At 47.5% G+C, this 13,789-nt stretch overlaps 1 protein-coding gene across 1 annotated transcript; it reads right to left on the minus strand.

Annotated features, from left to right (window-relative positions):
* Positions 1 to 324: 324 nt before the first annotated feature.
* LOC121835894 lies at positions 325 to 1,524 on the minus strand. Its single transcript, XM_042290439.1, has 2 exons — positions 1,333 to 1,524; positions 325 to 1,212 (listed from the first exon to the last, which is right to left on the minus strand). Exons 1-2 carry the CDS (start codon positions 1,522 to 1,524, stop codon positions 325 to 327), a joined length of 1,080 nt encoding a protein of 359 aa, XP_042146373.1.
* Between the last annotated feature and the right edge of the window lie 12,265 nt (positions 1,525 to 13,789).

The following is a 13,789-nucleotide window of genomic DNA, read 5'->3' on the forward strand; positions in this document are numbered from 1 at the left end:
TCGGCAAAGGAGGATAAATAATCCGCAAACCACCAGCAGCTCCTCGACTTGGAGGAAGATTGGGGGGTCGTTCTGCACATCGAAGATGATCACATCCCCCAGTCGGTACATACGACTGTTTGCGCTGGCAGTCTTCACAGAGCAAAGGGTAGCTTCTGGCGTGATGAGGGAAACGGCGGCTTGCTCTTCTTGTGAAAGGCTGGTTACCTTCACCACAACAGAACTAGTCGTTTCAATGCAGCTTCCGAAAAGCTTTCCCGAGAGCTCGTAGGCTTGCAGCAGCTGATGATGTGTGCTTAGTGTTCGGCAGATGTTGCGAAAGTTTCACACATTCAAAGCAATAGTCTTGAAGTAGGCATGTTTAGCCTCGAAGCGCATTCCCCAGTACCGACGTGGTGGGCCAAACCTCTGTATGAAGCCTGGGTAATGGAGCAAGTAGTGCAACTTTGCTGTCACTGGTGCAGATAGATACAGCAATGTGAATGCTTCCAGAAACTCTTGGATCTTGAGCTGGAGATAGGAAATGCAGTCTCGTGGAATCCTCTCTGCTAGGATAATGTCGATGCAATGTCTGTAGGCCACGTCGACTAACCAATGTGGGTTATAGGAAGGCACAGAATCTCCAGAGATCTGCGGGAGAAGCCTGAATAAGCACCACTTTTGGCTTGCTGCGCCACGCAGGTCAGTTTTTCCTTGCAGAAACTTCCCTTTAGGTGCAACAGGGGCAGCCTTCTTGTCGTGAAATCCATAAGTGAAGCTTTTCACCTTGTTCACGTCGGACTTTTGAAGTGTGCCATCTTCTACTAGACCATGCAGGTCACGCTGCATGACAACGCCCATTCCCCCTTCCAAGATATCATGCATTGCATCCGGGGGGAGTTGTGATGTAATGTCAAACTCTGCGATGCTCTGGAGAGGAGGAATGGCAGAGATGCCATACAATGGGCCATTTTGGGCTGGATTCAAAGAGAATGCTTTCAGGTGGCTTTCATGTCCTGCGCGTGTTCTCATCGTACAATCTGCCTCGGAGAAAAACTTCTGCAGATGCCCGTAGCGAACAAGGCAGAAACGACATATGCGGCCGCTATTAAAGCAGCACTGGAGGCCAGCCATCTTGTGCATAGAAAGGTTGTCCCCGGTGAATGCTACTGTCACCACATTGAAGTGCTTCCATTGTGCATGCACGCCACGCTCATGGAGATAATTCAAGTCCTGGATAAGGGGAGCGAGAACTCGATCCAAGCCTTACTTGTTGACCATCGGGTACCTGACAAGCAGCAGGAGGTGCACGGCACTCAACTTTGACCGGTGCCTTGGATGGATGTTGATCACCGAGAAGTAGACCACAAGGATCTTGTGAGACCCTGCTGCAGCACCCAGAGCATTGCTCAGCTCAAGTTCATCTGAATAAAAGAGAAGGGAGATGGTCGGTGTCTCACTGTCCTCTTGGCGCAACAGCTGTTGGCTGAGGAAGTCTCCATCAGTAATGTCTTGAAGGACTTTGGACTGATGTATAGGCTGCATGACACTTTCAAGGATTTCAGTGGATGATAGGAGATTTCCCAATAGTGGCGATAGTGGTACATAGCACAGCGACTCTTGCAATGGAGAGGAGGAATGGCAGAGATTGGTTGCCCGTCTGAAGTGGCATCACCAGAACGTCTGTGTACGAGAGGTTCTCCATCACCTATTTCTTTCTAAGGTAGGTGGTCTGTATCCCTGAAAATTTGTCCTCGACAACATGCTCAGCATTTTGGAGTGAGGCCAACCTCTCTCTCACTGACGTGGCAACATTCTCCTTCTCGAGGACATCTTGAGTTTGCTCCGTGATACTTTCAAGGACTTCAGACACCACATTTCTTAAAACACTCAGGATTTCATCAGGAGTGCTGTGTGCTAGCTTCAGCTCCTCGGTAATCCTAAGGTGAAATAACAACAGCCGTTTTCGAAGAGCCCTTCTCCTGTCTTCCCTTGGTGCTTCAGGGGATGGCTCTTGTGATGATGCACTTGGCGAGTGTAAGCTGTCGTGTTCAGTCTTTGTCAGGTTCATCGGCTTTCAGATCTAAGGCCGAAGATTTGAAACCTTAGATCTGAGAGCAACACAGGAGTGTGCCCCTCCGAGTCAACCAACTGGCAGAGAGAGGAAGGCGGTTGCTTATATAGCGATTGCCTCCTCTCCCCCCTCCGACATGCCCCCAGCCAATCCAAGAAGGGAATGGGCGGAAAAGAAGTGCGGAAGGCGTGAGGGCATGTCGGCGGGGTTCTGCGTAGTTGATAGCCACTTTGCTCTGAGGTCTTTCTTTATTGTCAGGGCCGTCATGGCTACAGTCAAAGTCCAAGGCAAGGCACGAAGGTGTCCACTCGTGATGGCACAGCGAAGGGCTCGGTTGTCCGTGAAGATCAGGGACGCGGGTGGTGCGAGGAGGGCAGCAAGGGTCCAGGCGATGGCTTCCCTCAAGTAGATACGGGGGTCCGAAGACGTCAGGATGGCGAGCGCGGAAGATGGGGTCACCACACCAAGTCCGTCGTTGGAGGCGTCCGCAAAAAGAACGTGCACAGGTGGTACGGGGACAAGCGGGAGGGTGTGTGGTAGGGAGTGCCAAAGTTCCTTGAAAACAAGAAGCCACTGGAGGGGGGAGGTTGGGTGGTAAGGACGGAGTTGAAAAGTGGCCGAAGGGCACTGTACCCTGATCTGTACAATGAAAAATAAAAGGCCCAAAGGCCGGCCAAGCGGCGGTACTGGGCACGAGAACACGGGGATTGTAACAAGGGAAGAGTGTCGGCCAGGGACCGAATACGCTGGGGAGTGTGTCCTATAGTGGAACTGACGGTGTCCAAACGAAAGCCCAGGAACCCAATGGTCTGGGAAGGTACAAGAGTGGTGTCCTTTGGGTTAATACGAAACCCACAAGTAGTGAGCTGTTGCACAAAAAGTTGTGTTTGTGCCTGGAGGAACGAGGGATCTGGGTGTGCGAGTAGGAAGTTATCTATGTACGCCCACGCCCAGATCCCGCGTGAGCGAAGGGTACGGGATAATGCAGTGGCAAGAGACTGCATTAAAAAAGGGGCTGGTCGGAGACCAAACGGTAGACGCGTGAAGGAAAAATAAGCGCCGTCAAGACGGAAGTTTGTAAGCCGCTGAGCGGAAGGGTGGAGGGAAACATGGTAGAAGGCCTCCGCCAGGTCCACCTTTGTAAAATATGCATGTTTTTTTCGTGCGTGCGTGCGTGCGTGCGTGCGTGCGAGCGTGCGAGCGTGCGAGCGTGCGTGCGTGCGTGCGTGCGTGCGTGCGTGCGTGCGTGTGTGTGTGTGTGTGTGTGTGTGTGTGTGTGTGTGTGTGTGTGTGTGTGTGTGTGTTAGTGTGTTACCGTATTACGTGTTCGCACAAACGATTTCTGCGACCTCGCGCCATTTTCGTCGTGCGCTTGGAAACGTGAGTCGCAAGTTCCGCGCGCAGTTAAACCGCTCAACTTTTTTTAGATCCCACTGCTGCTTAATATGGAGTCACAATTATTTGCATAAAACGTAAGATTGGCCCCTCGCTTTTAGGAAGCAGCCTGTTACGGTGTGTAAGCTGTTACGAAAAGTTTTGTCGTCCTTTAAGATTGCCTCCAAATGCAAGCGAAACTGATGTGAGACATGATTTCCTTATCAAGTTCCCGGAGATCATTTCGGGCCTGGAGAATGTTCTGACTCAGGTGCGTATAACGATAATGTATGATAATATTTTTTGCGTACGTATAAAATTGTTATCATAGCTGCAGTGCAGTAATAATACAGTTGGCCACCGTACCTGCGACACATAAAACACACCAGGCATATGAATACAGACTGACTTCCACCTTCGAATTGTTCACAAGAAACTGCCTTTTACCCTCCTTTGGATTAAAGGGACCATAAAGAATATTTCAAACTTTTAAAGAAGGTGCTATTTTCGGCTCGCTCAATTCGACTTGCTCAGTTCTGAAGCACTACATCAATTCAGCCTCTACTACTGAATTTGTATGTTAACAATATATCAGTTAATCGAACCGAAAAAATACGGGTTCGGTTACGGTTCAGGTTCAGGTAAATTTATTTTGTTCCGGGTCAGTTCCGGTTCGATTAATTCGATCCGCGAACCGGTTCGCGAACCGGTTCGGGCGCTGAACTGGTTCGCGAACCGGTTCGGAAATTATAAATGACAAATTGTAACATCAAAATAAATTACAAATAAAACATCTGAAATCAGCACATACGAAACAGGATACATCGTAGTGTAAGGCTCACGGATTTCTACCAGGAATGGTTTCTTTATGTGCACTCAAAGGTTACCTCACCGACGTTTACGCATTCGGACTTCATCTAATTGGGTTCGACGCAGTAGCTGTAAAATCCGCGACCTCCTTACAAACCCACTTACAAGTAAAACTCGCTAACTATCCCGCCACCTCGGCATGTAAGCAATTGAAGGAACAGTGGGGAGAAAATACAACTTTCTTTATTTGAACTAGCCTTCGGTAACTCAAATTAGACCCTTAAAGAAGTTTTCATTAAACAAGATACCGAATATGAATAACACTTCACCGAACGCAACGCCAGAAGGACGTAATAGGATAAATATTAAAATAGAAGAGTTCGCTGTCGCACAAATATGTTAGCTTCTAAGTGCCTATACGAAACCGGGTGCATTAATATCAAACTCCACAGCCTTTTCTTTTCTCATTCCGTTGCAAGCAAGCTTCAAGAACTCGCGCGTTCTAGAAACGTGTTATGAAATGAGCACACAGCGGCATTTAGGATTTACGAGATTGTAGGAAAATAAAATCCCGTGACGCGATTTTTTTTTTTTTTTTTTGCACAGCCTTCCAATTTTTTTTTTTTTTCCGTGCAAGCCGCTACCAGCGCAATACTGGTTCCTATGTCAAGCTTCATGGATGCAGCGTTTGTCAAGATTCATGGATGCAGCGTTTATATTCCTAAGACTGAGTAGAGAAGAAAAATATGTAAGCGAGGTGTGTGTCAGTTGACGGCACTTAAAAAACAAATGGCATTGATAGCACATTCATTGTCAACAGCGCGTGGCCGAACCGTTTTGACATGAGCCGGTAACCGTTATTTTTTTTCCGATTCAGTTCCGGTTCGGGTTCATCGCGATAACAATATAACGGTTCGGGTTCGGGTTCAGTTCCGGAAAAAATACCGGTTCGGTTCCGGTTTTCGGTTCGGTTCGGTTCCGGTTCGACACCCTGCAATATATGCTTCAAAATTTTCACTCTTCCAGCCAGCGAATGTTGCGGCACTGGAAGATGAACTGAGCGACAAAACACACATAGCTGCTATGCAGAAGGAGATAGCAAAAGCGAGTTCCAATGTACTGAACATCGCAGACTCTATGGAAAGGACATTTGCCGCAAGACAGAAATGGATTGCCGAAGGGTGTCCCTCAGTGGCAGACATTTTTGAAGCCTACCCTGCACTGTAGGAGGTGAAGGAAGTAAGTGAGGAACACTGGACAGCTTGTACCTAAGTACTCTCGTTGCTATACATTTGCATCTTAGGTTTTTCTGGAGTTCCAAAGAATCCCAAGTGTGCACCCCCAGGAGCTGGAGGTGCTGGCGGAGAGGCACATGCCAACACTTTTACGTTTGACGGGAAAGAAAGTTGAGGGCGTCAGCCTGAAGCTGCTTGCGAAGGCAGCGACGGTTCCGGATGGAGGCTGTGAGTATCAAACCAACTAATTTTCTTTGTATTTGCATATTCAGCTGTAGCAAATTCGTAGGTTAAGCAGTTGGTATTCAGACGACATGATGAAACACAGTGCACAGAACACAGGACAAAAGTATTTGTCAGCCCTGTGATCGGCCCTCCACGTGTCTTTTTTAAGTTTCCCATTATTTTTCGTAAGTTGTTTGATTTTATTGTGCTTTCTTTTAACAAATATGTGCATGGGTTTCCTCCTCTACTCATAATTATCAGTTGTGAGCCGGTGCCTCTTTGTTTTAAGTGTTCCTTTTCCCTTTTGCCCTGTCTTCAGTGCACTGTTTTTCATTGTGTCGCATACTCAGATTTTAATTTCTGAGATTTGGCATAGCCTTCGAGTTCTGGCTCTTCTTCCTCTTGCCTCCAAGGTATGACGACTTTGGCTTTCCTCATGACACTGCCAAGAATTTTGAAGGAACGGACAGCTTTCCTGAAGGACTCGGTAACTGCTTTTTTGTTTCCTTTCTTTTTAGGATCTCGCTGCGCATGGAACTTTGTATATCTTTATGAAGTTGGGCATGGGGTATCCTTGGATTGGACTGAATGAATACACCGAGAGACACATGAGCAACTACAATATAATGACCTACAATACAGACCCTTTCAGGCAACATTTCCTGGACGCCGCCATCTTGACGTCACGTCACCCTGCCACCATAGCCGACCTTCAGTTTCTCGCCGTTGCTCCGCGTTGTGTGCTGCACCGGCCACTACCGGAGCTTGTTTTCGTGTTCTTTTACGTTCCGCGTACAAATTGTGCTTTCTTTACGTCTTTTCGATATTTCAAGCTTTCATTCAATCATTTCAGATCTATATTTCAACATAGCTCTTGTATTTTCTTATTTATGAAATGGAATCAGACAGCGAATGGATCGACAGTGCAAGATTATGGCCTATGCTACAGAGACCATGTAAGTTAATCACATTCACATGGGCGTACCAACCGGGGCGGCAAGGGGGCGCTTGCCCCCCCCCCCCCCCCCCCCCCTGAAACAGCCACCACTGGGCAGGGAAACACTGGCCGGCGGCACCCAAGGAATACCAAGGGCAACGGCCCCCGGCCCTGGGGAGGGGGAGGGGGGCGGGGTCTGGTTTGCCCCCCCCACTTAAAAACAAGTTGGTGCGCCACTGCACATTCATACGTTTTTGTCGTTAAGAAAGGGCAGTCAACACCGTTGCGACACATGAAAATTTCAACTGTTGCAGTAAGGCTATCACAGTCGTGCTTCACGCTGCATGTGCGCGCTTTAGACATAGTTTCCGTAGAGCCGAACCGCATGTGAGTGATTTAGCGTGCGACGAGACGAGTGACGGCGGCAACGACGAGAGTCAGCGACGCTGACTTCTCACTGTCACCCGTCACGTCACTCGGTTTTTGAATTTCTAGAAAACGTCGCTCACCGGCTTGGTCGCTTGCTCCCGTCGCTTGTATGCGGTTTGCCTCGCCGCGTGACTGACCAAGCGACAGCGAAGCGGGTCGCCGTCGCTTGTCTCGTTGCTCGTCAAATCGCTTGCTTGCGGTTTGCCAATGGTTCAATGCTGTGTGCATCGAAATTAATTACGTATAAACCGCATGTAAGCGATTTGGCGAGCGACGAGACAAGCGACGGCGACCCGCTTCGCTGTCGCTTGGTCAGTCCCGCGACGAAGAAAACCGCATGGAAGCGACGGGAGTAAGCGACCAAGACAGTGAGCGACGTTTTCTAGAAATCCAAAAACCGAGCGACACGACGGGCGACGTTGAGAAATCTCCGTCGCTTGTCTTCGACTCTCGTCATGGTCGCCGCCGCTCATCTCGTCCCTCGCTGAATCGCTCACATGCGGTTCGGCTTTACGGAAACAAGGGCGCACATGCCGCGAGAAGCACGACTTTGATAGCCTTACTTCATCAGTTGAAATTTCCACATGCCACAGTGGTGTTGACTGCCCTTTTAGCGACAAAGACGTAAGATTGTGATGAACTTCCATGGTCTCTGAAGCCTAGGCCACAATCTTGTATCGTCGATCCATTCGCTGTCCGATTCCATTCCATAAATAAGAAAATACAAGTGCTATGTTGAAATATATATATCAAATGATTAAAAGAAGGCCGAATATATCGAAAAGACCTAAAGAAAACACACGATTTCAACTCGGAACGTAAAAGGACACGAAAACAAAGCTCCAGCGTTGGCCGATGCAGCACACCACGCAGAGGAACGGCGACAAACTGAAGGTCGGCTATGGCGGCCCGGAAAGCGCGCGGAGGGCGCGCCGACTGGTGACAGCTCGAGTAACTGACTCGCTGAAAGCGTCTATAACGTTGCACTTCCTATGTGCCCTTTCTGAGCTAACATGCACGTACATGCACAGCTAGAATAGGGTAACGTTTTAGCGAATGTTGTTTAGCAAACAGGTTGTTTGAGCAAATTAGCGTTTTTGGTGAATGCCCTTTTCTGTAGCTTTTTGTTTCCAGCAACACATTGGGGACGTGCTAACTTGGCACTTTGTGGCGACCGTCCTTCGGCGGCTCATTACAGGAAAAGAACTGGGACACGTGCTCCTAGCCGGCACCCCCCTACCACTTCACGATGACAGTACTTCGGTGGTGCATCACAAAAAGGTCTAGGCCGGGAAACCGCCCTAGAAAGCTTTGCTAAGAAATAAGCCTTGCCTGTATCACTGCGGCACATACTAACCAAACCGGCGTTGTCTCATGTGGCTCCATCATTACAGAAGAAGCAGATGCTGAAACATAGGACTATATATAGCCGCAAACGTTGTTCAATTAACGGATTGCTACCAGTTAAATCTGGAGAAGATAGAAACAGGATATCGGCTGCAGTGTTATTCAATAAAATGTAGTGAGCGGGGTTTTAAAACGTGTGTTCAAGTGAGCACCTCCCGCTAGAATTTGGTCACCCTCCGTAGGTCCTTCTTTATACAGCCAGTTTGCAAATACATGACTCCCACTGTAAACATTCATATTCCTCAGAACTTGAATTTATATTTCTAGGCTCTTTGGTTCTCCGCATACTCAGCCGTCGTCTGGACAAACGATTTGGAGGATCTTGGCCAGTGTCTCGTTCAAGTAGAGAGCCAATTTTTGAATGCAGAGAACCCTGCGCAGGCAATCATTGCTGCATTCTGCCTGCACTGGGTGCTTAACTTCATGTACCAGCCAGCATCAAAAGGGTTTTACGCAACTCTGGAGTGCCTGCTAAAGGTCGCCTCCACCACACCAACAGGAATGGTGTTGAAGCTGGTTTCTAACATGGAAAAGGCAACGTAAATTGGTAGAAGAAAACCGTCTTAGATTCCAAACGTAACACGGACGACACCGCCTTACCATGGCAACAAGGATGGTTGCTGCAAGCATTAACTTTGTATAATGAAGCTGTTTGTGGAAATATAATCTTTGGATAATAAAACCATTCATGAGTTCACAGAAATTTTCTTGACTTTTTTGTTTATTTAGTCACTTCTTGAAAGCCGCATGTAAACCTTTGTAGAGACAGCGCATTCAACTAAAGGTATATATGTGGACAAACGGCGAGTATAGGGGCCCGAAGTTGGACACGGGACTCTGGGCTGAACTGGTGGCGTCGAAGCGAGCGGAGCCTCTTTTGGATTCACCTACAGAGGACAGCTCGGCGCGAGTCCTCGAGCTCGGCGGCGACGTTACGGCAGTTTTAGTTGCGTCACAGAGGTCAATTCAAGACGACAATTTCAGTCGCACGGGAACAGCACAAATAGAAAAACAAATACAACAATATAAAAACTGGCTCCCAATAGTTAGCCTTGTGGTTCATTACCCCGGCCCGGTGATAGTTGGAGGGGCTTTTCTTTCTGGACGGTCGTGAGATGCAGAGGGAAGGAAATTGGGTACTAAAAAAGAGGAGGAAAGCATTTCTTCAGGGTAGGTGGCGCAAGCTACCGCCGTTACATAGGGCAGAACCAATCATCTATCCATCCATCCGCCGTGCGGGGAATTAAACACATGACTTAATACTGCAGTGAAGCGGCTTTCAAAAAATTACGGCATGAGCGTTTACTTAAAAGATTCATCCCCTGAGCCGTTCAAAATACTCTCAGAGGTATGACATTGCTGAAAAAAAATTCAATATACTGGGAATATTTTTTATTGCGTAGGTGGTCACCGAGAAAATCCGTACATTCAAAACGACCAGTATAAAAGGCGGAAACGCTGAGCTAGGATGTAGTGATCGGGTTGGTGTATTGTTGTATTGGTATGTGTAGTGTGTGTGTATGCGCTCAGTGTACGCGTGTTGAACTGGTGTCAGTGCTATGTATCTGGATGAGCGTGGGATGTATCTACATGTGTGTATAATGAAGGTGTGCGAAGCGCAATGGTGACGTGTGTGTATAAAATATTTTTTCTAGCACATGGGTTGGGCGGTACCTAGCGCCACCTAGCCTAGCTACTTGCAATTACTCTGCTTGACCCTGGCATCTGGGGACAAGCGATTTAACCTCCTTTTACGCTACGCGGCTACGCCATAATTTCTTACCGTGCTGATATGAGCCAAGAGGCTGCTTCGGATTTGCTGTTTCTGAGAGCGGCTTTTGGTTTTGCGGGCGAATGGGTTACCACTCCTCCATGATGTGCGGTTGACTAAGGAATTGTGGCTCGAGGAATAACAAAGGTAAGACACGAAGTGCGCGAAGTAACTGGGTGCCGGTTGTCTCCGCTTAGCATCGCAGTGCTGACGATGAGAAGACTGAGTGAATGCATGCTTTCGAAACGCAAGTTTCTTTACCTGCAGGGGGAAGCAGGTTTCGGAAATAAATACAGTTCGCGGAAAGCTCGTGTTACGTTTTTATTTGCTGCTCCTCTCGCTCCGTTCCATAGATTTAGTGCTCTCGTTAAGCCCTACTGAGCTCGATTTGCTCGATTCGTGGCCGCCATAATGAGGTGCAGGCGACGAAGGAACTTTTGCTCCCTGTTTTAGGGACGAACGTTTCTCCCTTTCTGAAGGAACAAGTGTTTCAAGAGCGTTCCTCCCTTAAGGGAGGACTATACTGACCCTTTTTTCTACGAGTGTAGAATGGGACGGCCGGAGAAGCCTTCGCGCGCGCGCTTCGGGATGTCGGACGCCATGGTGAGAGTGTCGCAATGTGCAAGCACGCCGGTGAAGGCGCATGGGGCAGAGCGCCGGCATCCGACGGCTGACAGATGCCTGGAGGTTGCCGCAGAGATGCTTTATTCGGCGTGAAATGGTCCTATTATAGCGAAACTGTATATGACTCGTTGGTCGGGTTTTTTCGTATCCGTCGACATAACAGTAATGGACAGATAAAATACTTGACAAAAAACCATTGCGAGCACCTTATCACCGTTCGCGCGCGCCTTATCTCTCATCATGTGGTTTTTACACTTGGTTAGGTAAGGAAACCGTTAAACAAATATCAAATCAAAGTGATAGATGATAAGCACGTTGCGCTCCCGGCATGCGTTTCTCGGTAAAGACTGCGGTTGCATAATCTGCCGCGGCAACGGCAGCGTACGAAGCCTTTCATACAGAGAAGTTTCCATACAATAAAGTTACTTGTCTTTCGTCGATCATTTGATATAGACCCTTTTGCTCTTGACGAACATGAACTGCCGTTTGCGTCCCAAGCCATTTCCGATCGCACCGTCTTTGCAAGAATGTTGAGCTTGCTTATGTCACCAGTGCTAGAAAGCATAAATGCTACACGGACAACAAAGTTGGAGATCCAAAGAAGGCCTTCGGTTGTAAAATATTACACCTTGGAGGAGGCAAGTTGGTTTACAAGGATACTCAAAACATTTTAACAGATCTCACACTTCTTCGTTCTTTTGGTGCTCACCTAGATATTGATGGTTAAACATTTCCTCTACATTTGAAGTAGCGGTGTAGGGCTGCCTTTGCTCATTCTTTTCAGAAACCGGAAGTTCTCAGGGACGTCAAAAACTGGAGCACCGCCTGGCAGCGTTTGCCGTAAAAAGGGTCTATAGTGCAGTGGGCAATCGTTGTAGGCGGTACCACAGCCTCGCTGTGCAACAACCTTCACAGCGTGGATTGGAGCCTTAATTTTCTCTGTTTGTGTTTTTTGTGAGAATAAGTTCCATACTACCTCTTACCCCTGTGAAAATGCGACTTGTGAGAGCAACAAATGCTTACATTCAAAGTGCAAATACCGTTTGGGATTTATCAGTTACTTACATTGTCCCGCTTATTTACCTGTTTTTTGTTTCGCCGTCATAGAAGAATTATCGTCTATCTCACCTTACATTCCAGCATTAAGAAAGCTAAGTTTGATTATGATATGATTTGCGATGCTTTCATCTCCACTTGTCCCCCGTATCTCAGGCACAGCAAGCCCCAACCACACAATATTGTATTACTTCACAGACAACGGAAAACAAGAAATAGTCACACCAACCAGGTCTAAGCCAGTGTCGCTAAACGCTGGCTGACCAGCCTCTTGGCCCCGCTGTGAGTGGCAGCACCACCCCAGGCCTCTGCGGCAGAACTGGCTAACACGACACCCAGCTCCTATAGAGAGGCCGACATGGTCGGCACACCTTCTAATTCTAGTAGACTCTAGCGAGGGATAGAAAGCTCGCGCTCACGTCATTTCGCTTCCGTACTCCTTTTAAAATCCGAAACTGTACATTGCGCCATTAATCCCATATTCAGCAAAAGCAACAAAAGAAGTTTTTTTTTTTATCTTTTAGTTATTGTGCATAAGAATCAACGAAACCGATTAATCGATTAAAGGGTGGCGATTAATCGGGTTAAAATGTTTATTCGATGCCCAGCCCCACTTGGCAGTGAACTTCCTTCTACAAGGCACGTCTGTGTGTGTGTGTGCGCGCGCGCGGTGGTTAGGTGATGGTCTATCATGAAACAGTCTTCAGACTTGAAAGTGACTCTAAACGTCGACATGATCGGCGCCATTGCTCCTTTGGATGGCGGGTTAGGACCAGCCATACTTTTATGGTAAAAGAAGTTGTGACAGGTAACGGCTCTGTGCCAGGCTCTGTCCCCAAAGGTGGTTTAAAGCCTGCATTATTTTGAGTAAAAGAACTTTGGCATTGTGAAGATTTTATTGTATTTTATTACGTATGTGTTATTATTCTGTTTCCTGGAATTCCTTCAAACTAACGTCCTTCAAACGTGTCATGAGCGTCCCTTTCAACAGGCTTCTGTTTCTTCGAACAATATTTTCGTTTAGCGGTGCCATAAGGTGAAGTCGTACCTTAGTATTATGTGAGACGAGTGCAGGGCTTCATTCTATAATGGTTCAAGTCTATTCTGAATGATAGCTAGTGTATACGTATGTCTCGAGTTCACTCAGTAAATCTCATATAATACTTTACTTCTTAACAACCTTAAATTACACTGCTTGACGTCAAACAAGGTGTCATAAATTCAGGTATTGTTTAGTTTATATTTTCGGACCAGTAAAAGCTGGCCAGGTAAAAGTGTCACGGTTGACCATACTGCCCAAAGGTGAACACCAACAACTTCAACCGGTTCCGTGTTTTTTAAAGCTGTAGCTCAGTAGGCCTAACCACGCTCAAGGTCGTACCCTCAGGGTCATGTTTTCAAGGTCACATAACGCCCGTGTCTGAAGCTCAAGGTCGCGCAATCACGGTCACGTAAGTGCCGGTTGCGTAAGCTTCGTTCGTGTGAGCGGCAGTCACGTAAGTTTGTAAGCGCAGGTAGCTGAAGCTGACGTCATCCTCGATGTCATACTAGACGTCATTACTGATGTCGTCCTAGACGTCGTCTTCGAAATCGTCCTAGAGGTCGCCCTTGAGCTCGTCCTACAGGTGGTCCTAGACGAGAAAAGAGTCAAAGTACAGGCTAGCTGGTGGAAGTCAACCATTTCGTCGTTTACCCTGAGACTGTTTTTTTTTAAGAGCAGAAGTAACAGAAAAAACAGACAGGTCTCAAACTCAGCTACAAGTTTATTTTTACCATTTTTACCACTTTCTTTTACCGGTTCTTTCGAACCAACGTTTTCGTCGTCGCCGGTCTTTCTAATTTGCCAAGCGTACGTGGCACTGGACAAG

The sequence above is a fragment of the Ixodes scapularis genome, unplaced genomic scaffold, assembly GCF_016920785.2.
Source record: "Ixodes scapularis isolate PalLabHiFi unplaced genomic scaffold, ASM1692078v2 PGA_scaffold1__304_contigs__length_218370807, whole genome shotgun sequence".
Taxonomy (NCBI): Eukaryota; Metazoa; Arthropoda; class Arachnida; order Ixodida; family Ixodidae; genus Ixodes; species Ixodes scapularis.

Bases quoted from the DNA above. Each gene is read 5' to 3' on its own strand.
- LOC121835894 (XM_042290439.1), bottom strand. From the start codon at position 1,524: ATGCAGCCTATACATCAGTCCAAAGTCCTTCAAGACATTACTGATGGA. The intron at 1,213-1,332 runs GTGATCAACATC...CCCCTTATCCAG, and splicing joins TCCTTGTGGTCTACTTCTCG to GACTTGAATTATCTCCATGA.